Source organism: Felis catus, chromosome E1, assembly GCF_018350175.1.
Source record: "Felis catus isolate Fca126 chromosome E1, F.catus_Fca126_mat1.0, whole genome shotgun sequence".
Classification (NCBI taxonomy): Eukaryota; Metazoa; Chordata; class Mammalia; order Carnivora; family Felidae; genus Felis; species Felis catus.
This window is the reverse complement of record NC_058381.1, coordinates 56,020,302-56,048,130: the sequence shown is the minus strand read 5'-3', so window position 1 is coordinate 56,048,130 and position 27,829 is coordinate 56,020,302. Positions and strand designations below refer to the sequence as shown.

General features: G+C 47.5%; 2 protein-coding genes across 4 annotated transcripts in view; one reads left to right on the top strand and one right to left on the bottom strand.

Moving 5' to 3' along the window:
• Window positions 1–25,346, bottom strand: part of SAP30BP (SAP30 binding protein) — a 36,659-nt gene extending 11,313 nt beyond the window's left edge. The window contains exons 1-5 of one of the 3 annotated variants that reach the window (XM_019818252.2): window positions 25,184–25,346; window positions 23,205–23,314; window positions 20,915–20,962; window positions 3,145–3,267; window positions 2,496–2,538 (exon numbers count right to left, since the gene is read on the bottom strand). In XM_019818252.2, coding sequence (XP_019673811.2) covers window positions 2,496–2,538; window positions 3,145–3,267; window positions 20,915–20,962; window positions 23,205–23,314; window positions 25,184–25,289 — 430 coding nt within the window. In that variant the 5' untranslated portion in view covers window positions 25,290–25,346. The remainder of the gene's footprint in view (window positions 1–2,495; window positions 2,539–3,144; window positions 3,268–20,914; window positions 20,963–23,204; window positions 23,315–25,183) is intronic. The other 2 variants (XM_003997156.4, XM_019818253.2) reach the window with 2 other exon arrangements.
• A 102-nt stretch (window positions 25,347–25,448) lies between these two features.
• The window catches only part of RECQL5 (RecQ like helicase 5), a 35,758-nt gene continuing 33,377 nt past the window's right edge, over window positions 25,449–27,829 (top strand). The window contains exons 1-3 of the mRNA XM_003997154.5: window positions 25,449–25,631; window positions 26,114–26,248; window positions 27,556–27,677. Of these exons, the coding sequence (XP_003997203.1) occupies window positions 26,128–26,248; window positions 27,556–27,677 (243 nt within the window). The 5' untranslated portion in view covers window positions 25,449–25,631; window positions 26,114–26,127. The remainder of the gene's footprint in view (window positions 25,632–26,113; window positions 26,249–27,555; window positions 27,678–27,829) is intronic.

The following is a 27,829-nucleotide window of genomic DNA, read 5'->3' as shown; positions in this document are numbered from 1 at the left end:
GGAATTATCCGGTCCAAAAGGTCAATAGTGCTAAGGCTGAGAAATCCTGATCTTTATGAAATTCTAAAAAAGGCAAAACAGTAGTGAAGAAGGTACAACACTGCTTGCCAGAGGCCCAGGGAGGAAATCGTCTGTGAGGAGAGGTATAAGGAACATTTTGGAGCGAAGGAAATTAATTGTTTTAAACAGTAATTAATCAATGAATTTTTAAGGAAGCTCTAGGCCCAGTGTGGGACTTGAAGTCATGACTCGGAGATCAAGGGTCATACGCTCCACTGACCAATCCAGCCAGGCGTCCCTGGAGCGACAGAAGTGTTTCATGGGGCTTCTGGGTGGCTCAGTTGGTTAAGAGTCCGACTTCAGTTTAGGTCATGATCTTATAGTTCATGGGTTCGAGCCCCACATTGGGCTCTCTGCTGTCAGTGCAGAGCTGCTTCAGATCCTCTGTCCTTCTCTCTCTCTGTCCCTCCCTTGCTCTCATGCACTCTTCTCTCTCAAAAACAAATGTTAAAAAAAAAAAAAACTTTACAAAGAAGTGGATCTTAAAAAACTCTCTTAATGTTTTTTTTTTTTTAATTTTTTTTTTTTAATGTTTATTTATTTTTGAGACAGAGAGAGACAGAGCATGAGCAGGGGAGGGGCAGAGAGAGAGGGAGGCACAGAAGCTGAAGGAGGCTTCAGGCTCTGAGCTGTCAGCACAGAGCCCGACACGGGGCTCGAACTCACGAACTATGAGATCATGACCTGAGCCGAAGTCGGACGCTTAACCGACTGAGCCACCCAGGCGCCCCTTAATGTTTATTTTTGAGAGAGAGAGAGACAGCGGGTGAGTGAGCACGCACACGGGGGAGGGGCAGAGAAGAGAGGGAGACACAGAATCTGAAGCAGGCTCCAGGCTTTGAGCCGTCAGCACAGAGCCCAATGTGGGGCTTGAACTCACAAACAGCAAGATCATGGCCTGAGTCAAAGTTGGATGTTCAACAGACTGAGCTGCCCAGGCACCCCTGTACAGAAGTGTTTTACAGTTTATAGGTGTTAGAGTTGATAGTTTATAGGTGACTACATGCATCTGTCAAAGTTGACCAAATGGCACCCTAAAAATTGGCAAACCTCACCCTATGTAAGCTACACCTCAACAAAACTATTTTCACAAAACGGCAAGGAGAGAAAAGGTGGAAGGTGGGGCGGAGGTGGCTGATTCCCCAGTTCCACTGACTGTCGAGCACTGTGGGCAGAGCTCACTGCTGCATCGGGCTCCCGGCTGCTCTGACCCCACAGACCCCTAGCCCCCATTTCTTGGTAGTTTACAGCAGGGACTGGTAAGGCCAGGAAGGAACAGGAGACGGAGGCTCCGATCCATACATGCCCTTGTGCATTACCCACTGGGAGGACACTGTGCTCTGCTTCCCCTGTTTGCAAAGCCAGCTGGCACGTCCCCTACACGGCCATTTTCTAAGCAGTGAACTCTGAGGTCTAGGAAAATTCTGGGTTTTATAGGATTTGAAAGACTCCTACTGTGTTCATCACACACAACACTCAGCGCTAAAGGCAGAATCCTGCTGAGGGCTGAGGCTGCTTATTGAGGGTTCCTTCCTACCCAATCCTTGCTCAGAGAACAAATGTAATGGGGTAATCTTCATCCTTTTAGTTAGGAACACAGGACAGGTTTCCACCTCCCATATCCCGTGAGAGGATCCTGTCCAAAAAGAGGATGGGCTCGAGGGCCTGCAGGCCACAAAGCCTCCACCTGGAAGCACAGGGGAAGGTTCCGTAGGCTGCCTTTGAAGCAGAACCCCTGCTTCGTGAAGATGAACAGAGCAGGCAGGGAGAGATGGTCACAGTTAACCACACGGAGGGAGGGTCGCCCTCTCCATGACGTTTGCACAGGCTTTGGCAGAGCTGTTACAAAGTCCGTGACCAAACTGACAGAGTCGAGGTACTTTCTAAAAAAGGATTAAGAGACCAGAGTTAGCATAGGGACTGGGATGCCACTTTTCGGAAACAGAACTGCCCTGCCCCACAAGCCAAAAGGGTCTTGGACTCTGGGGCTACGAGGCATGTTCCCTCCTGGGGACAGAGCAAAGTGCCAGCAGAGGCCACATATTTGCTTCTTGAGTACATGAATATGCCAGCAAAGCGGGGAGGGGGCGTACAAGGACAGAGGACAAGCCTAGGGCACAACTGGAACGAGTTCCCAGCTGAAAGGGGCCCTAAATCCATCTTGAAAACACTGGCAACTGACCACAGCCCAGTGAAATGCACCATGAATATGCTTTTCAAAGAAGAATTGTTCCCTGGGCGTCTTACTCAGACATCTTAGGAAATGTCAAAGGCCCTGAGAGAGCACATGAAGAGACCAGGCTCTCAGCAGAACGGCTGCCTTGGCTGAAGCAGAGAGAAGCCCCATGCAGGGGTAGGCCCTGCATGGCTGGAAGCCAGTTTGCTCCGGGCAAGGCTCAGAAATCCGCCTCCGAGGCTCCCCCTGGGGTACTCACCAACTAATTCCTGAGGATCTCGCTTTTCTACTTCTGGGTTATCCTGCAGAAGAGAAATAAATACAAGGAGGTAAGCCCGGGGCTCCTGACCCACACAGTTACTTTCTTCACTGAAACCACTCAGGATTTTAAGGGAGGAGAAAAGGTCAAAGCAACACAAAGAACCTAAGAGTGAGCCAATGCTTTGGCGGCCTTCTGGGACCCCTGAACCTCCTAATCCCCCTTTATCAGAGCAGCCAAGATGCTCTGGATGCCTGCTTCAGGCTCTCCTCCGCGGCCCCCAGTGGGGACCAATATCCCCCAATGCCAAGCAGAGCCAATGCCAGCCTTTGTCACCCATACACCTGGACCCTGCCCGCTGTCTCCCCTGGGGCCTGGTCAGCCATCCCAGAACACTGCCACCCCTACCCAGTACTGAGGAAGCAAGAGGTGGCAACTTTGTAACATGAGAATCCCAAGACTAAAGCACAAAAGACTACCTGCTCCCAAGAGATTTTTCTTACTTTCAGTCTAAGGAAAAAAGAGAGACTTTATCATAACGGGCTAGCTTGTGGAACCCTGGAGCAGGCAGGTACTGTGCCTTTAACAAGCGACTGAACCAGGCCCCCAGAAAGGCCCTAGCACGGAGGCAGCTTCTCTCTTGGCTCACCTCTTGGCTCTTTACAATGGCTTTGTATCTCTCCAAAGAAAAGCATTCTCTGATCCTTAGTGCAAACTTCCGCCCTGCAACGCCCACTTCTACAGGTCCTTCAGTGCTGGCCGAGTGCAGAAACTTAAGAGCAAAGGTTTCTTATCAGACGTTTTGCTGGACTTGCTCTGTATTTCACTGCTCAGAGTAAGTGCTTCATTTAAACCTGATCAACCTGGAGAAGGCGAAGGTCCCAGCCTCTGAAACAAGCCTGGGCAGGGTGGGGAGGAAGGCCGACCCTTGATTCCACTGCCCCAAATGTCCAACGGCAACAACATACCTGTCTTCCCCATCTCTGGGGAAACCTGGCCCCTCACACACGCTCGGATCAGGGGCCTCAAGTGCACGATATGCTAATGATCACAGTGGCAGAAAAACTGCGCTCGGGGGAAGCTATTGGACCTCATTTCTTTTCTCTTTGGTTGGTGGGGGAGGAGGTGTCTAAGACAGTAACGACTCTGGAACAAAATGGGCACATGGAGTCAGCAGCAGGGCTCTGGGTACTTCACTTCCGGGAAGAAATGTTACAGCAAGTTAACATTTCAGAAAGGAAGATGCCAGAAGCCCTCCCATGCAATGGCTCTGTGCTAAGAATGGTAGTTCTTAGCCCCCTTCCCCAAAAAGTCTCTCCTGATTCTGGGAAAGGCCCAAACCCCCTCGCTCTTCTGAACACTGCAGCTATTCATTCGACCGAAACAGGCATAGCGTCCAGGCCAGGCTGCTTAGCAACCTGTCTCCTCCAGCTACTCGCCCCCTGCCAGTCAGGTGGGCAAAGAGGAGGCAGGCCCGAGCTAGGGAACAGAAGGGTTGGGAGGCCGCCTGGAAGACTGCCATGCCGAATTCAGGTTGGTCATCAATCAGCTGCTCTACAGAGAGTGCCCGTCTCCAGGGGCCCCACAACAATCCCTTTGTAGCAGTGACTCCGGAGGAACCAATGTTAAAAGAGTGTGGCAGCAACAAAACGTGGGGCTGTAAAAGGTCCTTAAATTTTCCCTCTAGGGGACAGCTTTCTGGGTACTAATTGTGGGAAAACATCAATTGGGTACATCCTACCTCCCCTCCGTGGCCAGTTGGCTGGTCATCCAAGGACTGACCGTTAACTATTCAAAGGCTCCCTGGGGGCTCCTTCCCAAAGCACCACAGGGCGCCAGCCCCTCAGCCAGCCCAGCCCGAGGAAGGAGGCACGATATCCACGATATCCACGTGGGAATGCTACCGGGGCTACTCCAGAGGCACAGGAAGTTAGTCACCAAACATGAAGTGTCTCTTGTAAGAGGAAAATACTTGTTTACCCGAAGGCTCCTTGGGCAGGGTGAAAGGCTGTCAGCCACTGCGGCCTCCTAAAGCTTGTGCCCCCAGCAATGGGAGGGACGGGGATTCCCACGTTTCACAAGGTTCTTGCCTGGCTGAGCTGAGGCTGCTGAGTCAGGTCTCAGGGAGAAAACCAAAGATGGAGCAAAGTCACCAGCGGGGAGGTATCCCTTCGTCTCTCAGACTTTCCTTTTTTGGCTTAGTTCCTCATTCCTCAAATCGATCATTTTACACAAATACAAAAAGGAATAAAGTTGATAGTGGGTTTCCACTTGCTAACTAGTCTTTTGCTTTTTTAATGTTACAACACGCATGTGCGCATGCACACACATACACGGATGGGGTGTGTCCAGAGTGTACCTGGAGCCCCATGGAGCTATGGGCTCTTACTCAATCCCAAACTCAGCATCCCCAGGGACAACCCCCTCCCCGCAGTGGAATTCAGCCCCATGATCCCTCCAAACCAAGTGCCAACCTATGAACCATCGATCTAACTCAAGTGCAAGATTCTCTGGTCTTAAGAGAATCAAGTTTATAAAGTGACAACATAAACGAGCCACCATAGACTGGAAGCCATGTAGTTCTGCACAAAGTTCTCCTGGAAAGACTTTGGAAACTGTGGTTGTTCAGATCCCTCCTCCATGTCACAGACACTGGTGGGACTCCTAAGGCCCCGGACGATGAGACCACGGGAATCTGTGCCTCCTGGTGGCCACATCTTGTTAGGCTTTAGAATATAATTCTTCTTTCCTCAGACACAAATAAGCTGGGTTGTGAGCCTGCTGAGCTCCCGGACACGTGTCACTGTGCAAAGGTGCCCCCAAAGAAGAAAGCCAACAAGCCAGGTTCTTCTGGATCCTAAAGCAGTTTAACCCCACATCCTGCCCTGAGCATGAGAAGGAGGCTTGATTAAGTTCCACAATAAAGGGCCTGGAGCCACAGTCTCACGGGTTCTTCAAAGGGGGATGATTCCAGGACTTCAAACAGTGCTGAAGGAAGGTCAGCGAGGAAGGAGAGTTGGGGTGTCTGGTGAGACCACGGAGGATGGCTGTCAAATACTCCAAAGACGCATACATTTCAGGACCATTTACGCTCAACTGTCCATTGAAGCAAGTTTCATCCAATCAAAGCAGCCTCAGGGGAAGACAGGACTGAGGGCAGAGGGTGGTCCACACTTGAGATGAAGACCCAGAGAAGCACCCTCCTACCAGACATGCCTCAGATACCAGGAATTCAGTACAAAACGAACCAAACACCCATGCTAGTTACCCTGGCAGCCAGCCAAGAAAACCATTTGATGAAGCACTTAAGACAGAGCTAAGGAGAGAGATGGAAGGTCCACATTATTAAACTGCCAGCCGTTCAAGACCGCAGTTTTAACAAATTGGCTATAGGTTCTCACTATGCCCTTAAGGAGGCAGGAAGGGAACAGTTAGGATGTAAGCAAAAAGCAACAAGAAACCACTGTTCCTTTTCTTGCCCCAAAGCGGTGTTTTGGAACGCACAGGGGGTGCCTGTCTTGACTTGTATGAATCCGACCCTCTGGCCTCCAGGTGGATATTCCCAGTTGGTTTAAGTCATGAACTCAGCCAGATCTATGCACCAGACTGTAGTCTGAGTCAGCTGGGAGGCATGGAACCCACAGCCCAGAGACCTGGACAGACCTGTATACAGGAGAGCTTGGCCCCCAGACTCAGCAGGCCGAGAGGTTTCCCCCCAGTTCACCAGGCAGGCAAAAACAAAGCATCTCACCTAGCAGCTCCTGGGAAAAAAGGCCAGGTAAACACTTCAGCGCTCCAGTTCAAGTCCAATTAAGACAAAAAGAAAAATGAAACAAAACGCACAGCTTCTGAAGAAGCCAAGTGAGACCACGGGAAAGGCACGAAAGGAGGGCTGAGCTGGTCAAAGAAACAAATGCTGAGGCAAGGCCTCACCTCCCGACTGTCCACACCCATCCAGCCTCCCCAGGCTTCACCTGAGCCTAAAGCCTCACTAGGGCGCAGGACATGAAGTGGCCTTGACCGGCCAGGGATGGCCCCGAAGAACAATGATCTGAACCTGCCAAGTTTGGTTCCTTAATCAATTATGTCTGAGACCTGTAAGAACGCAGCAGCCACAACAGGGGCCTCGTTCTCAGGGACTGTAGAGTCTGGAATGTGGTTCCCCTGCAGAGAATACAAAAAAGTCCAGCCATCCAGAAACTATGACTGGAGCAGAGGAAGGAAGTAGAAACAATATGGCTCCATGACACGGGATAAGCTGCCATTTGAGCTGGGAGGATTTGCTCAGCAGAGAAGTACCAGATCCTGGTAGAGAGAATGGAGGTTTATTTACAGCCAACAACACTTCGTCAATCCTTCCCGAGCCAGCCCCACAAAGCACGCTCAAAGGTCCAGCGTCCAACTGGAGACAAAGCAATGCGGCCTCCAGCAGCTGGATTCTGCCAAATCTAAATGTTGCTTTTTTTGCCCCAGCTTTGGAAGCATCAGGCACAGAGGAAGTACTCTGAACAGAGGGCAGAGGGCAGTCTCTCCGTGCTGCTGGGGGAAGAACGCTACGGACTACATTTTCTGATAGATGATGTAATCCTACATCTTAAAAGCAGGTGGCAGCTGGGGAGACAGATTAATAAAACAACGCCTTCTAAATCTTCTCTTCTCCCAGACCTGGCACTTCCCAAGTAGTTATTAAGTCTTAGTGAGATCTCACTTAAAAATGACTCCTCACTGGGGCGCCTGGGTGGTTCAGTCAGTTAAGTCTGACTCTTGATTTCGGGTTAGGTCATGATCTCCTGGTTCACAAGTTCGAGCCCCGTGTCAGGCTCTGCACTGAGAGTGCAGAGCCTGCTTGGGAACCTCTCTCCTTCCTTCTCTTTCTCTGCCTCTCTCTGTCTCAGAATAAATAAAACTTAAAAAAAAAAAAAAAAGTTTCCTTACTGTGGCCTGAGGCCCTGGGAGACTCCCAACAGGCCCTTTCAGCCTCCTTCTCCTCCTAGCACAGAGCCGGAGCAGGGCCCAGGTAAAGGCCCTCCCTGGAACACCTCCTCCCCACTGTTGCTGAAAGTAAGCCCTATTCAGACCTCAGTCCTCGGCTCAAGGAAGCCTTTATCTGCCCCACCCGCACTGGGCCAATGAGGACCTTGCTCTATTCTGGGCTCTTACTCACTGTCTTAGTTATCACTGTGTCCCTAGCACCTGCAGGTTAATGCCCTGCCCACAACAGGTGCTCAAACACTGATGAAACGTGCGTGTGCGCGCGTGCGCGCGTGCGCGCACACACACACACACACACACACACACACACACACACACACAATGTACAAAGACATACTCTCCTTTCTAAGTGGCCAGTGGTCCATTTTTCAGCCCAGGTTAGGTGTTCCACAGCCACCTTCAGCTGCAGCGCTGTCCCCCTAGACTCCAGTGAGGCCCCCAGTCAGCTCCAATGTGCAACTCAATGTCGGAAAGGGAGGCAGCAGGACAGGAACTAAGAAGGGGCCAGACGTGTGATACAAGGCTAATGACAGGCAGAAGGAAGAAGGTGTGGGGGCATCAATACTGAATTAAAAAACCCTTAAATCTAGCTTGTCGCTCCCAATCCTGAAACAAAAGACAGAATTACTGTAGAGTTAGTCCATTTATTTGTTCCACAAATAATCGATTGAGCCTTTATTACGTATCAGGCAACGTGCCAAACACTGGGGATACGATGTGAACACAACCCGATCTTGGGGAGAAATCCTGGGTGTTCCGCTAAGTACTTCAACGAAACATCACTTCACTGTCACCACAGCCCCATGAAATGTGAGTGGACAACGCTGCGGCTTCAGATATGACTAGTGGGCCCAGGAAGCCCCCCTGACGGCATCAAACTGACACACGCGTGGGAGTCAGCTCAGGTGCCGAGAAAGCAGCAATGCTGGAACTTTTGTCAAAACACCTCCAAGCTGCAGGAAAAAAAGTTACTGTGGTTTGACAGACAAGGGTGGGGCGTGCTGAGGGCTGTCAGTAATCCCCAGGCTCAGCAGAAGTCACCGAGTCCCACGCTGCAAGGAGATAGCCCTCCATGGCACGGATGCCCAGCGTCCGTGCCCTGTTTTACCCCCCACCCCACACAGGGGAGCCTTCGAGAAAGCCGGTCGCCAGCACGTTTCCTTTAGGTGTATCCTGTTGGCCAGGACTGGGTCACTGCCACGGCACACTGCCTACCTGGGGATGGAGACACTCAATTTATCAGAAAAATGGGCGCAAGTTGGTGGGGTCACTTTGGGTCCAACAGACCCACCTTCACCCCCAGCTCACCGATGGGAAAGACTCAGTTCCCCAAGCAGAGGTTTCTACAGGAAAGGGTGAAAGAGGCACCCGCTCAGACAAATGAAGCCAGCCCTAGAACTGGCCTCGTAGACTGAAGAAAACAGGGAACGGTTTCTTCTGAAACATCGAGCTCAACAAGGCCGACACTGCTGTGTGGTGCGACGCTCTGCCACGTGGAACCAACCAGACTTCGATGTCAATGCAAGGCTCTGGCCAGCAGCCATCTCCAAAGGGGAGCCTTTGTTATCTGACTATCCCAAGTGTAACCTCACATTTGAGTCAAGACGTGAAGATTCTGGGTTTGTTGAAAGTTGCAGAAGATGTTCAGAGAGGGCCATTCCATTCCTCTCTTAACACCTAGGGTGTCTGGGTAGGCTTGTGCTTAGGTACAGAGGTCACCTCACACCAAGACTTTGAATTAAGCCTTCAGTGGTGGGCCAGGGTGCACTTTTTTCTGAAAGGCTTTCCACAAAAACAGTGTCTCTGTGCTTCAGGTTGTTATCTGGGGGCAGGGGTGGGAGGACTTGGAGCCGGCCAAGACAAAGGGAAACAGCTTTGTGAGGCTGGGGACAGAAAAGTGAAGTCTTTGTGACATGTAACACGGCCACCAAATCACAACGGCACTATCCTGCTTGAGAGGTCAGCCACCAAACTGAGGTGTGAGATTAAGATATAAGGCAAAAGTTACTGAGATATCAGAAAGCCAGGAGATTAGAAATGCAAACTGGTCTCCATCCACACACTGGCAGGAACAGGAATGAACCATCTACGGGGCTAAAAGGAAAGCCAGCATCTTTCAGGCACTGCTTAGAAAAAATGTACCTAACTCCAAAGTTAGGAATGCAAATGAGCAAAATTCTACTCAACACTGAACCCAGAAATTGCACAGCAGTATTTCAGGAGACAAGGATCAGAACACAGAAGGAAGGTGGGAAGTGCTGGATCCCCAAGGGCGGGCAGCTTGCTTTCTGCATCAGAGAATTTTTCAAAAAGATAAATCTTGACTAGGGAAGGAGGCACCCAGCCACACCTTGGTTAGTAATCCATGGCATGTGGGCCCGAAGGGGAGAACGATGTTGGGGCTTGCACGGCCGAAGGCGGGCCGACCGGGCATGCGCAGGCCCCGGCTGCAGAACCACGAGGAGCGGGGTGAGGCTGCTGGGAGCCTGATCCTCAGGTGACCAGGAGCGAGTGCAGTCAAGAGGGCCCCGCTGCAGTTCGGCGGAGCCGAGAGGGGAGGGCAGAGGGAGACTAATGGCCGTTCCCCTCTGCCGGAGATCACTCGCAGCGATTCCCTTTCTACCAGCAGTGTTCAGCTTAAGATGCAGCCAGGCCTTCTTTGGAAGGCAGCTCGACACAGGACCTAGCCTGGAATCCTTTCGGTCTGGACAACAAAAGGGCTCCTTCCATAGCGTGCACCCTCCTCCTCTCCCAACCTCAGTCGTGTCTGCTTCTTATCAGGTCACCACTTAGAACCACAGACCCCGGCTGGGAGCGTGTACTGGGGGGTGTTCTCCTCAGCATGGAAATTCTGTGGTCTCCCACCTGTGCAAGGGCGACCCTAGCCTGATTAAAGAAGGCCATCTGGCCATTCATCGGGATGAGAACGAGGAAACGTGAAATGTTAAGAAGGCTTGAGCATTCTCAGCAGTTCAAAGGTCACATTACAACTTCCAGCAAGAAGAGCGGATGGCTCCCAATCCAGCAATGGTCAAGGGCCATTTCCTCCTCTGGTCCTGGGTGAGTCATGCTGTAACGTTTTTTTCTAATCAGCACTCAAAAGCATTATGGGGTACATATGGGAGGCAGCACACGGGAGAAGGTAGGATAACAAAACCAAGATGGAGGGACCAAGTACACATTCTCGCTCACACACCCTAAACAAGAGAACTCACTAAAAACTAACATACGTTATCCAAATCTCCCAGTAACCTCACGAGGCAGATGTTATTATTCCCATCTTACAGATGACTAAACCGAGGCAAAGCACAACAAAGCAGCTTCTTGCCCAGGAAGTGGCAATGCTGGGACCCAAACCCAAGTCTGTCTGACTCTAAAGCCTAGTCATAACTGCTTCCCAACTTCTGATCTCCTTCTCGACTAAGAGGCGGCAGATAATGACAGTTTCTAGGAAGCCTCTGGTTCAACCACCGGGGAAGCCAACATCAAAGACCAAGAAGGAAAAATACCTCTTCAGGGATGACTCTGTAGCAGGTCACAGGGCAAACGAAGTGTTAAGCTCTCAACTTAAGGGGAAGACAGCCAGAAGTTATTACCTTTTAACTATAACGATCAGGGCCGACAGCTCCAGAGGCCCTACTGCTCCAGTGAGTAATGTCTGAGTTGATCTGAATGGAACAACTGGTCCTGAAAACTTAATCATACAACCAAGTGGGTACCACCACCCTTGTCCTTAGCCTAGGGACTTTCTGGGTGCTGACAGAAGGAATGTTACCAAATCCTGACTACCACTAAGCCCTCATCTTGTACTGGGTGAACAATCGTGATGACTGTAATGGGAACTCATTATTCCTTCTGACCCACGTAAAGAGCACGGCATGTATTCCATCCACCAGAGTCTAACTGGAAAGAAACCGCTTACATGGTATTTTATTCGATAGTAGCTACAAATACTTTTATTGCTACTGTAATGTACTAACTCTGGTTTTATTCTATCTAGCTCCACGGGAATTGATGTGAAAAAGTGTGCTGATGGGGTGCCTGGGTGGCTCAGTCAGTTGAATGTCCAACTTTTGATATTGGATCGGGTTGTGATCTCAGTCGTGAAATCAAGCCCTACGTCAGGCTCCGCATGGGGCCTGCTTGGGATCCTCTCTGCTCCTCCCCTGCTCGTGCTCTCTCAAAATAAATAAGTAAACATAAAAAAAAAAAAAGTGTAGGGGTGCCTGGGTGGCTCAGTCGGTTAAGCTACTGACTTTGGCTCAGATCATGATCTCGTGGTTCTTGAGTTCGAGCCCTGCGTCGGGCTCTGTGCTAACAGCTCAGAGAATGGAGCCTGCTTCGGATTCTCTCCCTGCCCCTCACCCACTCACACTCTGTCTCTCTCTTGCTCTCCCTCTCAGAAGTAAATAAGCTTAAAAAAAAAAAAAGAGTGTTTTAATGACTGGTCTCACTTCTAGAAAAAAAGTTGGTGGATTGCAACCTTTCCTTACTATTCCCGTTTAAAGGTATTTAGAAAATTACAAAAAAACAAAAACCTTTTTCTTGTAGCGGTTTCACTGAGATATAACTCACATGCCACACAATTTTTAAGTGGTTAGCTTTTTTAAAAAAGGTTTTTAAAAAAATATTTATTTTTGAGAGAGAAAGCATGCGCACATGAGCAGGGGAGGGGCAGAGAGAGGGAGACAGAAGATCTGAAGCTAGCTCCACGCTGTGAGCACATAGCCCCATGGGGGCTCAAACTTACAAACTGACTGTGAGATCATGACCTGAGCTAAAATCAAGAGTCGGCAGCTTAACTGACTGAGCCATCTAGGTGACCCTTTAAGTGTTTAGTTTTTTTTTTTTTAATTTTCAAAGTATTTATGTATGTATGTATGTATTTATTTGGGAGAGACAGAGACAGCACAAGTAGGGGAGAGGCAGAGACAGAGAGGAAGAGAGAATCTCAAGCAAGCTCCAAGAAGTCAGCACAGACCCTGACATAGGGCTCGAACCCATGGAACCATGAGATCATGACCCGAGCTGAACTGTGAGTTGGACGCTTAACCACCTGAGCCACGCAGGCACCCCTAAGTGTTTAGCTTTTAAATTTTCAGTTATGTCCTGCTATTATAATTGCTGAGACTGTAACAACACAGAAAACATTTAATATTCAGATAGAAACATACGTACGCTATCATACAGACAAACAAAAAGATGGAAGAAGGAAAATGAGACACCTGTTAGAGGACTGTGGAATTAGATGATATTTTTTTCAAAATTTCCATTCTTGCTATTATAATAATTTGACAATAAAATCAAAACAAACCCCTGATAAGGTAACCACCAGAAAAACAGTACCATGCAATTCTTTCCAAGTCAAAGAACTCTAAGAAAAAGCCCAAGTTTATGCTCTAACAGATAACCTTCGGTGTACCATCCTGAAAAATAATTCTCAGTAGGCCATTCCACAAGTGTGGGTTCTCCCAGAGCTCACCCAGCAAAGGCACACGATGACCCACGCGTGAAGGCTACAAAGGGACTCGTGGATCCTTTACCACACCATACAACCCGCCCCTCTGGGTGTCCTTCATGATGAACAGAACCCTATGCTGCTTGCTTATGAAAAGCCTGAGCATCTCCCTCTCTGATTTCAAAGTCCTGGAGGTTGAGTGAACACGCTCAAAGCCCAAATGGGAAAACGTGTGCTGCGGCAGTCCTGAAGAAGCTGGCACATGTTCCAGAGCCTCTTTCCTTACATGGTTGATACAGAGAATCGAGGGTTTCAACGGGAAGCGCTGCCCACGTGCAACTGCCGGCAGGCTCCTGAAAGTTCTCCGAAAAAAATCAGTGGTCTGTAACGAATTCGTCGGAAACAAGCTCCCTGGGCAGTTTTCAGTCTGCAGGCGTAGCATTCTGAAACTTGCAAAGATCAGTAACAATGCTGGGTAGGGGGAGAGGCTGGAGAAGAGAAGCAACGGGAGACTACGGAGTCAGCTCTACCCCAAAGCAGATCCTTCCTCTAGACCGCAAGCCAATTAATAACACTTGGCGACTGAGACACTTGACCTTCTTAAAGGAATTCAAGTGTGTTATGTACAGTCACCAAAGGTGAGACCCACTTACTTGGCCGAGCCAAGGTCTCTGGGGAGGGTAAGTGAGGACTCATCAAGTCCCTCTGCTCTGGAACTCAGAGATGATCTACCAACACAGTCCCTAAACTGCCATCAAGGCACCCCCAGGGAACTACAGCAAATTCACAAAGGTGCACACAACGTGAAATTTCAAGGAAAACACAGCATTACTCAACATCTATCAGATACCACACAGATTCATGTGTATTTTTTCAAGTGGCTATCAAATTCTGAGGATTGTCGTGTTGATTCTTTAGAGCTAATTGTTAGGTATTTCTTTTGGCCTAGGAGTTCGTTCGTTCTTTTTTTTTTTTTTTTAAAGATTTATTTATAAGTAATCTCTACACCCAACATGGGGCTTGAACTCATAAACCGGAGATCAAGAATCACACGCCCCACTGACTGAGCCAGCGGGGCACCCCTGGCCTAGGAGTTCTGTGAAAAATTCCTGAGACGCCAAGGGTGCTACGAACTGAGAAAATGTGGCAACTTCTGACATACAGGATGAGGACATCTGACCCGACTCAGTTTTGCCAAAAAGGCCAAGGAGTGCCAACAACTGCATTTTAGATTGTGAAAAACACGGCCTTATGCATCCTTTCTTGTAGCTATCACATCACCTGGTAAAGCGGGCATCAGAGATGAGCCGAGGGCAGCCGAAGCTATGTGCCTGTGGTCCCACAGCTGGAGGGAACCCAAGCCTGTGCTCGACCCAGGTCTTCTGGGTCCAAGTCCACTAGCCTGGCTCCAAGGTGTGAACTCACATTTCTGCACTAATTTCGGGGTCCAAGAATCTTAAAAATGTTTTGTCTTAACTAGGATTATGCATGCACATCTTTTAAAAAATGCCAGAACCATTTCTCCCCCACCCGATGCCACCTTCTTGACCCAGAGAGGCTATTTTGTTTTGACAGATGTTTGCTCTTTGGGCCAAGAGGATTCCTTCCCTGGGTCAAAGCTGGGACTGCAACACCTCAGGGAGGCCGGCATTCCCACCCCACATAGCGAAGCCAGCCCTCCCAGTTAGCTGGCAACGGGCCGCTCCAGCTTTCCCGTGCCAGGTCATCAATGCCCGTGTTTGTTTTCAAAGGAAGGGTGTGTCAGAGACAGTAAGCCAGTGGAAATACCTTCATCCACAGGAACTGTGGGAGTGGGGAAAAAAATAAACAAGGGAAAACGTTCCAGGGCAACCGAGGTAGAACACAGACAAAGGAGAGTGGGAAAAGGAAGCCCATATGCCAAGGGCAAACAGATGGAGGAAACACTTAAGCCATCTGGCACCCCTGTCCCTGCATTAAAGAGCTGAACAGAGGTCTGCCACTTCCGCTCTGACTTTTTCTAGGACAGCAGTGCCACCTTCTGTTGAGTAGTCAGATCTGAGTCGGGCTGAGTCGGGTTGCTTACTGAGGAGGTTAAGACCAGAAAATTGAAGTTAGAGGAAAAGACATGACGGAACAGAAGTGTCGAAGCATTCTGCCTCCCGTGGAATGCTCAGCCACCTTCTTTTCTCTAGTTAAGGGCAAACTCAGCCACCCAGAGCTTAATCCCTCCTCCTCAGGTGGATGGATCAGGACCAAAGGCTCTCTCTAGAGGTGGGTCTGGAGTTATCATTTCTTTTCTTCTTTAAGTAGGCTTTACACCCAGCACAGAACCCAACACGGGGCTTGAACTCATGATCCTGAGATCAAGACCTGAGCTGAGATCAAGAGCTGGATGCTTACCTGAGACTGAGCCACCCAGGCACCCCGGGAGTTATCACTTCTTACTCAACTTATCACTTCTTACTCAACCCCCCAAAAATTTGTCTTGAAAAAGGTCCAGAAACAGGGAGCTCGCTACCTTAAAAAGCAGCTCAGCCCACGTTTGGTCAGAGAGGACAAAAAGTTCTTCGTTATGTGAAGACAAACGCAGTCCCTGTAATTCTTCTGTATGTTGCTTCAAGTTCAGCACGTGGCTTCCACCTCCCCTCCCTCTAGCAGACCTCCAAACAACAGATAACACTGCAGGCTCCTCCCTGGTTGCCTCTCCCAGCTCCTAAACCTTTCATGTGATGTGGTTTCCAGTCCCCTCACCTTCATGATTGCTCTCCTCTGAGTGCATTCCAGTTTCCAAATGTGGAATTCGATATTCCCACACAAGCCCAGTGACAGGGTGACCAGCCTGGGAAGCAAGCATAGGTCACTGCAACGAATGCTCCTGAACATGGACATGCCGACACTATTAAGCTAATTACCAACTCAGGTTTACTCAGTTAACTCACGTAAAATGAATGAGGCAGATTTTCTTAAGATGACTGTTTTTGGGGTGCCTGCGTGGCTCAGTTGGTTAAGCGACCGACTCTTGATTTCGGCTCAGGCCACCCTCTCACAGTTTGTGAGTTCAAGCCCCGTGTTGGGCTCTGCGCAGACAGTGCAGAGCCTGCTTCGGATTCTCTGTCTCCTCTCTCTGCCCCTCCCTCACACTCTCTCTCTCTCAAAAATAAATGTTAAAAAAAAAAAAAAAAAAAAAAAAAAAGCCTATTTCCCAGGTGGCAAACTCTGAGGTTAAGGGACTTCTCCAAGGAGAGCTGGAATTCAGATTCAGGTCTATGACTCCAGAACCTTAACTTCCACCCCACAGGGGCTGTCTTGTCTTACTCTGGATATACTACCCCCCTCACGGCAGCTCAAGGTCCCACAGGGCTGACAGCTCACTGGACACTTACAGAGCAGTGGAAATAGTCACCAAACAACTACTTAGTATGACTGACCCAAGATTCTGGCTTCTGAAGAAGAGTGGTTCTCAAAGTTGATCTGTGGATCCCTGGAGGTCTGTAAGGTCAAAACTACTTTCCTAGTACTAAGACATCACTTGCCTTTTTCACTGTTCTACGCTGGCAGGAGCAATGGGGGGCAACTGCTGGCCTTTTAGAACAAATCAAGGCAGCTGCACTGAGTTTTGGCCGTAGGGACACTCTCAGTTACCAAAAAAGCCAATTTCACTTAAAAATACCGTTGGTGCTGGGGTGCCTGGGTGGCTTAGTCGGTTAAGCCTCTGACTTCGGCTCAGGTCATGACCTCACGGTTCCTGAGTTCAAGCCCCACATTGGGCTCCGTGCTGTCAGGGCAGAGCCCGTCTCGGATTCTCTGTCCCCTCTCTCTCTGCCCCTTCCCCACTGGTTCTCTCCCTCTCTCTCAAAATAAATACAGTTTAAAAATATATATATACATATAGCCTTGGGGAAGGAGTAAAAATGATGCACCTTATTAAGTCTTGACCTTTGAGTACAAATTTAATTATTATTATTTTTCTGCATTTTGTGTGATGACATGAGAGGTCACATAAACACCTCTGCTGCTCACTGAGGTCCAATGGTTACCTCAAGGAAAAGCACTTAAGTGAGGGAGTTACAAGCTGATCTAGTTGCTTTCTTCATGGAATGCCATTTTTACTTGAAAGAATGACGGTGCTTAGTCAGATTTGAGTAACTGGCAGACGGTTCCTAAAAAAATGAAGCAATTCAAGATCTCAAGTAAAAACTAGCATCTTAGAAAATGTATACATCCCCACTGGGAGCAGACAGCTTTCCAATACTTAATGGCTTGTCTGATAAGATAGGTAATGTCATTAACAAATATAATTTTTTGGATATTATAAGACAAAATGCATCACTGGAGATCTCAGTGAACCAACATTTTCCATGTCACCAGTGCTGGAGGATGCAATACCAGTGTGGCTAAAAGAGCCACTGAGAGTGCAAGGCAGACCCATGGAGGTTAATGAAGCAGACTACAGAAAGTTCACTGAGAAGGGTTCACATTCCTACAGTGCAGCTAATTTTTAGGAAACCACTGCCTGTTGAGTTCTGATCTAGAATCAAAGAAAAAGATTCACAATCACCTAAAGGGCTATTAAGATACTTGTCCTCTTTCTAATGCCCTGTGTGTGAAGCCAGATTTTCTTCAACTACTTCAACCAAAACAACGCACTGCAATAGACTGAATGCAGAAGCACTTAAGAGAACCTAGCTGGCTGTCCGTTAAACTGGATGTTAGACCTTTAGGAGACCCAATGCCTGTCTTTGTGTTTTCAGTTTCACTTTCTTTGGTTTCAGCAATATTTTTTGTTAAAATGTGACTTATATTAACATGTAATGGATTTAATTATTTTAAAATAATAAATATCTGGGGCACCTGGGTGGCTCAGTTAAGTGTCCAACTTGGTTTTGGCTCAAGTCATGATCTCACAATTTGTGAGTTCGAGCCCCACATCCGACTCTGTGCTGACAGTGTGGAACCTGCTTGGGATTCTCTCTCTTCCTCTCTGTCCCTTCCCTGCTCACTCTATGTCTCTCAAAATAAATAAATAAACCTTAAAAAAATATTTAAGGGGCACATGGATGGCTCATTCGGTTAAGTGTCCCACTTCGGCTCAGGTCATGATCTCACGGTCCGTGAGTTTGAGCCCCGCATCAGGCTCTGTGCTGACAGCTCGGAGCCTGGATGCTGCTTTGGATTCTGTGTCTGCCTCTCTCTCTGCCCCTGCCTCACTCACGCTCTGTCTCTGTCTCTCTCAAAAATAAACATTAAAAAAATATTTAAAAATTTTCTCAATTAAAAAAAATTTAATGTTATTTAATCTCTCAAAAATAAACATTAAAAATACTTAAAAATTTTCTCAAGTTAAAAAAAAAATGTTATTTTTGAGAGAGAGAGAGAGAGAGAGAGAGAGAGACACAGCACGAGTGAGGCAGGGGCAGAAACAGGGGCAGACACAGAATCCAAAGCACCATCCAGGCTCCAAGCTGTTGTCACAGAGCCTGATGTGGGGCTTGAACCCATGGACCGCGAGATCATGACCTGAGCCGAAGTTGCACGCTTAACCGAATGAGCCACCCAGGCATCCCAAATGTTTCTCAATTTTAAATGAAGTGATACTCTTTGGGATCCTCAGCTTTTAATTGTGTAAAGGCACCAAAATGTTTTGAGAACTGCTGTAGTAAAAAATCAAAAGCAGATTTTAAAAAGCCAAGGCAGTTGGGGTGGCTGGTGGCTCAGTCGGTTAAGCGTCTGAATCTTGATTTCAGCTCAGGTTATGACCTCACAGTTCATAGTTAAGACCTTGTTGGGCTCTGCACCGAGAGTGCAGAATCTGCTTGGGATTCTCTCTCCCCTTCTCCCTTTGCCCCCGCCCCCCTCGCTTGCACTCTCTCTCTCAAAATAAATAAAAAAGAAAAAAGAAAAAAAAAAAAAGGCCAAGGCAGGAAGGAGTGCCATCTGGTGGAAAAGACAGTTATGACATCAATCCATTCACAACCAAAATAAATGACACCCCTAATCCATCCTGGTGACATATTCTTATTGTTAGAAATTTCACATACCGAAGGCAGAAATACTCAAAATTCAAGATGTGGAAGATAAAAATATTGTTAAAAGCCAATTAAATGCGCCAGAAAAGATCCGGAGTAGAGGGAGGGTTGGGAGGCATTTGAGGTCTAGGTCACTACCTCAAGATAGTCTGATGCCAGTTGAGGGCAAGAGAGGAAGCCAACGCCAGGACTAAGGCATGGGAGCACAGAAGATTCATGCTGGGGACTGTTTCTAGTCCTTGGAGATGCCACTAACACTCATGATTTTTGGACTTGAGGATCTCTGAGCGGGAGAGCTCTGTCTGACCCCTTCCACACTCAGCCTCCAAAAGAACTATGTCAAGTTGCTGTGAGAGTAGGTTCTGTCCTGTTCTCCAAGGGCTCCCTAAGAACAAAAACTGTCTCAGAAAGCTTTTCATTCTACAACCAGACTAAAAGTTCAAATGACTGAATGAAATACAGTAAAGCACATCAGTCAAGGGGTTAAGTATAAACGTGTCTTTCCAACCTTCATGTGGTTCCAAGAAAGACTGAGCAGAAGACACATGAACAAACTTCCCAATTCTGTCCACCTCACCCCCAGCCCTGGCTGTTCTTCCTCATTCCCAGGGGATTTGCTGTTTTTTCCAGAAGGGCTGACAGTAAAGTACCTGCACCTTTCTCTCCAGCCAACTTCCCCAGGACTTTGAGCCTTTTGCCTCCGTTCCCTCCACACTGAAGCCCCAGCACTTGGCAGCTCCTCGGGTTCACTTCACGCGTGGGCTCTAAGGCCCACACGCTCCCGACTACTAAGACAGAAGATTCCTGCTACTACTGGCCATGTTCCTTCTGCGAGCCCAAGCAGAGGTATGGCCACCTGTGATCCAGGCCACACGTCCACCCTCCTGCTCGTAGTGCTTGCGTGAGTTAAGCCTGGGTTCCTTACTTGGCACAGAAAGGAGTGACATTTGCTGTGCCCAGGGCTCAATATTCTCTTCTTTCTGCATGCTGATGCCCAAACTTCCTTTCCTGGTGAAATGTGTTATCTGCATCATCCACAACTTTTCACGGGTTTTATTCCAATGGTCGCCACAGTTCTATCCAAACACAGAACCAGTTCAAATTTGAACTGTATTTTTGGACATACTACCATTTTGATTACAATTTGGGACCATTTTCTAGAGTTTCACTACGTTGCCCTGAAGGCTTCAGTTGGTTTCAAAGCAGTTTTTAATCACAAAAGTCGGCCCATATTTCCCAGGCCTAGAGTGATGGAATTAAGACTTCCTCTTTGAAAGAGAAATGTTTCCTAAAGACCGCGTTCTTAACAAACACAGTTATACTGATGCCCAGTGCATAGCACAGTAAGCCTACTTGCAGGGGACGGGGAATGAGATCTTAGCCATCATCACAAGAGGTCAGGGAGCATGACAGGAAATGTCTTTAATTACTCTCAGCTGCTACTGGGAAGGAACTATCAGAAGGATACACCCGAAAGACCATTCTGTTTACCCAAGAGTGGATGGGTACCAGCCGGAGGAGGTAAGAGTTAGGTGCAGCTTCTCCAACAGCTGGGGAGACCTCACTTTGACCCAGATGACTAAAGAGTACAAACGGCAGCCCCTAGGGCTTCCTGATTCTAGAAATATTCCCACGTCTAACCCACCTGTAGGGACAGTGACCCCACCAAGCTCACCTGGCTGTAGAGCACAGGCAGGTGGTGACACTCAGCCAGGCCTCTCCCCTTTCTAGTCTGCAGATAAGGCACTGTCTGTGCTTCTGGAAATCCAAACTGCCTCAGGACTTCCTCATTCCATGGTGACCTCCAGGCTTCTTTAGAAAGCTAGTTTCATCCCAGAATATTTACACGTGGTTGCAGGGTGTGTTAGTGGGGCCAATCTTGACCAGACACAGGAACTGAGACATAATGTTACAATGCCTTGTTCGCATCCAGCCACCCCACCACAGCCAACACCAAATACCTTTGGGTCATCAGCCTCAGGTTTTTCAGTCTCTGAATCGTCATCTTCCTACAAGACAAAGAATTTAGAGGATTAAGCTTAAAGGAGTGGGCCTGAGGGTTCTCACATGCATAACTAGGGGCTGGAGTAACTTACCCAGCCTGGGCCATCCCACCAAGAACCCCTCCCCTGCCCTATGACCCAGAACTAGAGAAAGAGAAGGGGAGAAGGAGATGTTCCGGGGGTGGGGAGGGAGGACATTAGCAGCTCAAAGTCGTTACTCCAGCAGTGTCACAGTCTACAGCGATGAAAATGCCCGAGATTAAAAATCACATATATAAAAATGGAAAAAGGCGGTCATGTTTCAGAAAAGAAGACCAGGCCCCACAGGATAAAAAGGGCACAGTGTTTTCAATGAAGTATCAATTATTTAAAACCAGGAACGTGAACCTTTCTTCCTTTGACTTTCACACACACAAATACATTGGACTCAGATCTACCGTGACATTGTTCACGGTCGGAGTGCCATGACCCACGTATACTACACCCCGGCACTCCAGCCCAGGAACATTCACAGCTACATGAACAGCAGGAAGACAGGTATCAAATGACCAGGGCAAGTGACCCAGGGAAGGACTAAAGAGCAACAGCCAGCCTTTCCTGGGTCTCAGCTGAGCAGACCCTGCCTCCATCCAGGCTCTCACAGAACTGCCACTGACCCGTTCTCCCCAGTCTTGTTCCTGATCCAAACAGCTTGCCTGACACAAAGCACCATGTGAACAAGGCACTCTCCAAAGCGTGCACTGGCCTCACACAAGCTAGCCCACCATTCCACTGAATGCCAGTGAAGGTCAACGATCAGCTACCCTATTAGGTAGCTATATCCACATCTGCTCCCAGAACACCCCAATGCACAGAAGCCTTTTAAGTTAACACCCAGGAAAAAAAATTAAGTTTCATTTGAAATTGCTTTTTTCAATCGAGCTACACCTTAACCCAAGCATAAATAGCGCCCCAGATGTTAACATAAACATCACCCGCGAGACTCGAACAGATTATACTGATGAGTTTGAGACTGAATTGTCCTGTCAGGTGCCAGTGAGTCCAAGGGTTTAAATGCAATCTCCATGATTTCCTTAAAATGAAATCAGTCACACCAAATAATCAGAGAAGTAGCTCAGCCAAAGACAATCACATTTTAGAACGTCTATATTGGAATTTGATGAGAGGACTTTACTAGGATATGAAATAAAGTGTAAATATGATGAAAATTCTAAGCAAAGCCAATGTGGAACAACACTTCAGAAACACATCATGCAAAATTATTGAAGAAAACAGTTATGGTGTTAAGCCAGTATGTGTGCATGTGAGAAAGTCAGGAAAAGAAAACAATTTGCAAAGCTTTTCTAAACAATTTTAGTCAATTCTGAATTATCAGCATAAATGGTGGGGCTAAGGGCACGAAAATATCTTCCAAAAGAGCATCAAATACAAAACGCATTTTTCTTTCACTAGAAAGCATTTTAACGCTAACAATTACATATCAATGCATAAGAAAGCTTTCAAACAAATAATAAAGTACACTGTTTCAATTAACGGTGTTGCTAAAGAGCCAGACTCTATATCCAGATTTCACTTAGTGTATCTTTGTGCTAAGCCCCCGCTTGAACCCTTGTTTTCTCTCTCCTTTTAAATTCTGGCTCATGAGGTTCAGGTGATAGTATATCAACAGGCTTTCCGGTTAATTAAGACAGCTTTCTCTGTAGCCAGCACATATTAAATGTCAGGCAAGATTTGTGCTCAAGAACCAAAGGCACTCTGATAAAAAGTGCCAAGTAAGATGTCAAGAAAGAAGTTCAGAAGGATCAAACCAAAAATAAAAAGCTAAACAGTTTTCCTTCCTAATCTTTTTAATAAGCTGAAAGATTTAAACCAAGATTAAAAATAACACAGAGGTTTTTGCAGATGTAAATAATAAATCAGTTAGGAGGAATGTGTTGTCACAAATGGAATAAATTATCTTAGCAAAGAAAATGAACATGAAACATTCTTTGATATCTGGGTTAAACAGAATAGTCCACTGTCTTTTCCCCCCAATTTTAATTCAAAAGTTAATACAAAATGGTCCAGATGAAAACAGATTTCGTTTTCAGTTTTCAACTGATACCAAACAAAAAAAAGGGGGGGAGGAGGGGAAGAGGGGGAAATGACGTTGGCCATGGAATGGAACACTGTCGGTACAGTTCAGAAAGTTTCTGACAAATGAAATGGTGCTTTGAACAACTCTGGATTTGGGAAGAGACTGACTTACCGACTGTTTGCTATTCTCATCCTCCTCTTCTTCATAACCATCTTCATCACCTCCAAGGCGAGAAAAGTCATCCTCTCCATAGGCCTCAGATACTAATCCACCTTTTTCCTCTGAAAGAGGGAAAAAGAAAAATGAATAAATGCATACAAAAATGAAAGACAACCTTTCAGTGGTTTGAATGGCCAGAACTATCTCTGAAGATCAAAGGGGAGCCTAAATCTCCCGTGAATAGGCCCAGAAACTGCCTTCAGAAAGAGCACAATAAAGTCATTAAAAGAACATGGAAGAAAACCAACTACTAAATCCTTTCTCTCATGCTTTTCTTTTTTTAAGTTTATTTATTTTGAGAGTCAGTGTGGAGGAGGGGCAGAGGGAGAGAACCCCAGGCAGGCTTTGTGCTGTCAGCGCAGAGCCTGATGCAGGGCTCAAGCTCATGAACCGTGAGATCGTGACCTGAGCTGAAACCAAGAGTTGGATCCTTAACCGACTGAGCCACCCAGGCACCCCCTTTCTCTCATGCTTCTAATCCACCTCGTATGACAACTGAAGGCTTCTCTTCTCTGAACTAATACTGCACATTGTATAAAAACCTCTTTATCTTAATTTTAATTTATTTTTTCTTTAGGGTGAGAGACAGCAAGGGAGGGGCAGAAGGAGAGAGAATCTTAAGCTTACACAGGGCTCGAGCTTATGACCCTGATATCATGACCTGAGCTGAAATCAAGAGTAGATGCTTAACCGACTGAGCCACTCAGGGGCCTGGAAAACCTTTTTTTTTTTTTTTAATTAAAAAAAATTTTTTTTAATGTTTTTATTTATTTTTGAGACAGAGAGACAGAGCATGAGCAGGGGAGGGGCAGAGAGAGGGAGACACAGAATCCAAAGCAGGCTCCAGGCTCTGAGCTGTCAGCACAGAGCCCGATGCGGGGCTCGAACCCACATACCATGAGATCATGACCTGAGTCGAAGTCGGGTGCTTAACCGATTGAGCCACCCAGGCGCCCCTGGAAAACCTCTTTTGATATGTGTATCTCTACCCTGTATCCGAGGCACCAGAACTTGTCTTCTTATACAAGATAAAGACTCTGTTGCCATCATTTTTGTGTTCTCCTTTAGGAACAGTAATTTTAACTGGGGGCACTGAGAGGAGTTCCCAATCATACCTACTTGAGAAGCTAAGTCTTCTATGTTTAAACCAAAACAAACAACAACAAGAAAAATACAGAATGCTACAATTACTGGGAAACCACCAGAGAACCTCTTGACTGGAAGAGGGCATGCAAAACTGAGAGTAGCTAACCTCCAGATGAGGAAAGGAAGCCCCAGATATGTTAGGTAGCTTGCTGCCCTTTCTATGATGCCAAAGAAATCTGTTCCCATTTCCTAACATTGTGATTCTCAACCTGAGTAGGGCAACAAAATCACTGATGGGCTTCAACAGCCTACAAAGTACTGGAATCACTGAAGAGTATTAAAAAGCTACAAAATGCCCAGATTCTACCCCAAATCTACAAATTACTCTCGCCAGCGAGACCAGATTTTTAAAAGCTCCAATATGAGTCTAGGGCACATTCCTAATGCAAAGTTACAAACTTAACAAGACACAACCTTTACCACCCTCCACGTACGTTCTACGCATCGCTCCCCCCATTACACAACGAGCCTAGAAGGAACAGGTGGCGGATCCGTAGCTTTGGATCCTCTCCATCTTTCGCCCATCCCTATGCCCAACACGACGCCCGGCATGGAGAAGACTTTCATTAAGTTACGGCAGAATAACCGAATCAACGGAAGGAGATGGTCCATTCTTACTCCAGGGCGTCCACTCTGTCCCAACCAGGGTCTCGATCGCGCTTCGGGGCTCCGGGGCCCGATACCTGGGGCACAATGACCATCTCTTCCCCTCCCGCCCTGCTAGGTGAGCAGCTTTCCGAGCAGACACCTGATTCTCCCCTTCCAGCTCCCTACTCAGGCCTCACCAGCCGCGCTGCCCGCTGTTTCGACGCCAGCCTCGCCGTCGGACTCGGGCTCTGAATCTTCCGCGTAAACTGCCAGAGACGACAGAACATTCTTCTTCCCCGCCATCTTACTCCCGGCGCGCCTCAGTCTTACGACTCAAAGAAGCCGACTTCCGTGCGGAAAGGCGACTTTTTCCTATCCCAGGAGAACCCGCGCCGGTTCCTGACCAGAAACCAATCAAAACGGCCGTTTCTGGGCGTGGCCCCGCCCCTCCCGCCAGGCTGCCGTGACATCATCACTGCGCGACGGATGTAAGGTTGTGTGGGTTTTAGCTGACACTGAATCCCCAGCCTTTTGGCTTCTCAGAGTTTGGGGTGGTATATGGGGGTCTTCGAGTAGTTCCCGACCAGCGGGCAGCAGCGGCCCGGCAAGAGTCCTTCGCTCCGGGGTGGCCCACCGCCAGCTCTGATATCTTGGGGTGAAGAGAGGGAGGGTTCGGCTGGGGAAGGGAGAAAAGAGCTAACGGGGGTTTAACAGAGGAAGAAAAGCGATGAGCTCTCCTCCAGGAGGTGGGAAGAAGGGGTCGGGGTAGAATGGCCGTGATAGCAACACTTATAAAAGGAGCAGAAGGTGGATCTTAGAAAAACAATTCCATCTTCTCCAAGGGATTCCAAAGACATTTGTGTTTCTTCTCGTGATCTGATTTCTAGCTCCGTGCCATACCGCGGCATAGCATAGTTCAATGTTTTTTATTTTCCTCAGCATAGAAGTGGACATGTTAATTGCCCAGGAATATGTTGCTTGAGGGTGTTCACCTGGAGCTATGTTACTTGGAAATAATATACTGCTTGGGAGTAATAAAGCAAATTTTACTTAGAGAAAAATAAGCAGTATTTTAAAAGCAGAACAGGGGGTTTTCATCGCAACCATATGCCTTAACTTTTGGCCACTGTCTGTCGCTAAGATGAGCACCCACCCTTCTTTTGACCCTGAACGTCGAGTCCGGAGCACGTTGAAGAAGGTCTTTGGGTTTGATTCTTTTAAGACACCATTACAGGAGAGTGCGACCATGGCTGTAGTGAAAGGTAACATTGCTAAAACTACCTGTGTTTACATTTGTGCTGGCTATACTGTAGCATTGCCATGGAGGGTGCCAACACTCTTTCTGACCCTTCCTACCTCCCCACTCTTGGTCCATAATTATTGCTGGAAATCTTGTAGATTTGTCACTTAAAACTTGCGGTTTTATTGGCAGAATCACCCAGCTGTTCTGGTTCTTACATTTCATAACTAGCGTTGCAGATTGTCTTTGAAAGCAGTTCATAGATTTCAGTTCATGTTCCTTTGTGTGTAGGCAGTAGTGGGAGTGGCAGGAATGGCCTAATCCAGTCTTTGACCTTCTAAACCCTTTGTTGAAGATTGAGTGGTCTCCGTCCCAAATAGGGAAGGAAGGAGTAATAATGTTATAAATCTGATACATATTGACAATGGAGGTTATCAAGAGGGTAGTAACAATGTAACATTAATTACATTGTAACGTTTATAAGCAAGTCTTTTTTTAATTTTTATTTTTATTTATTTTTTTTTTTAAATTTTTTTTTCAACGTTTATTTTTATTTTTGGGACAGAGAGAGACAGAGCATGAACGGGGGAGGGGCAGAGAGAGAGGGAGACACAGAATCGGAAACAGGTTCCAGGCTCCGAGCCATCAGCCCAGAGCCCGACGCGGGGCTCGAACTCACGGACCGCGAGATCGTGACCTGGCTGAAGTCGGACGCTTAACCGACTGCGCCACCCAGGCGCCCCTCTTTTTTTAATTTTTAAAAACGTTTTATTCATTTTTGAGAGAGAGAGAGAGAGAGAGAGAGAGAGAGAGCAAGTGGGGGAGGGGCAGAAAAAGAGGGAGACACAGAATCTGAAGCAGGTTCCGGGCTCTGAGCTGTCAGTACAGAGCCTGATGCGGGGCTCGAACCCACAAACTGTGACCTGAGCCAAAGTTGGACGCTTCACTGACTGAGCCACCCAGGCGTCCCTATGCAAAAGTCTTCTAAGTGATGTGGCTTCCATGTCTCCACAGGTATACCCACTCCATCTAGAAGTATTCAACTTTCATGGCTGTTTAATTCAATCATCCATATCCCAACAGACTCAGACTTTTCACCCTTATGGTTGTCATCGCCATTACTAGAAATGGTTTGTGCCCATTTCCAAATCTCTCTGGATCTCTGCCCTTAGCACAAGAAGGATGGGAAGGAAATTAGCATTATTACCTTTACATGTGCCACTCTGCTAGGCGCTTTCCCTACAGTCTCATTTAGTTTCCAGCAGCCTTGACACGGAAAAAGATGAAAGGCAGGAAGCATTTAGATATCATTATCTTGCATTTTTTCAGGTGACAAGGATGTGTTTGTGTGCATGCCCACAGGGGCAGGAAAATCCCTCTGCTATCAGCTTCCTGCTGTGTTGGCCAAAGGCATCACCATTGTAATCTCTCCACTCATTGCTTTGATTCAGGTGAGCCTTAGGGGGATGAAGATAGTAACCCAAAAAGTTTAGGGGAAGGTGGGCCTTTTTGTTTGTTTGGTTTTTGTTTTTGTTTTGTTTTGTTTTCCAGCTGGGAATGTCATGTCTCATTTGTTTGGTCTTTTGCCTTTTATTTCCTTTGA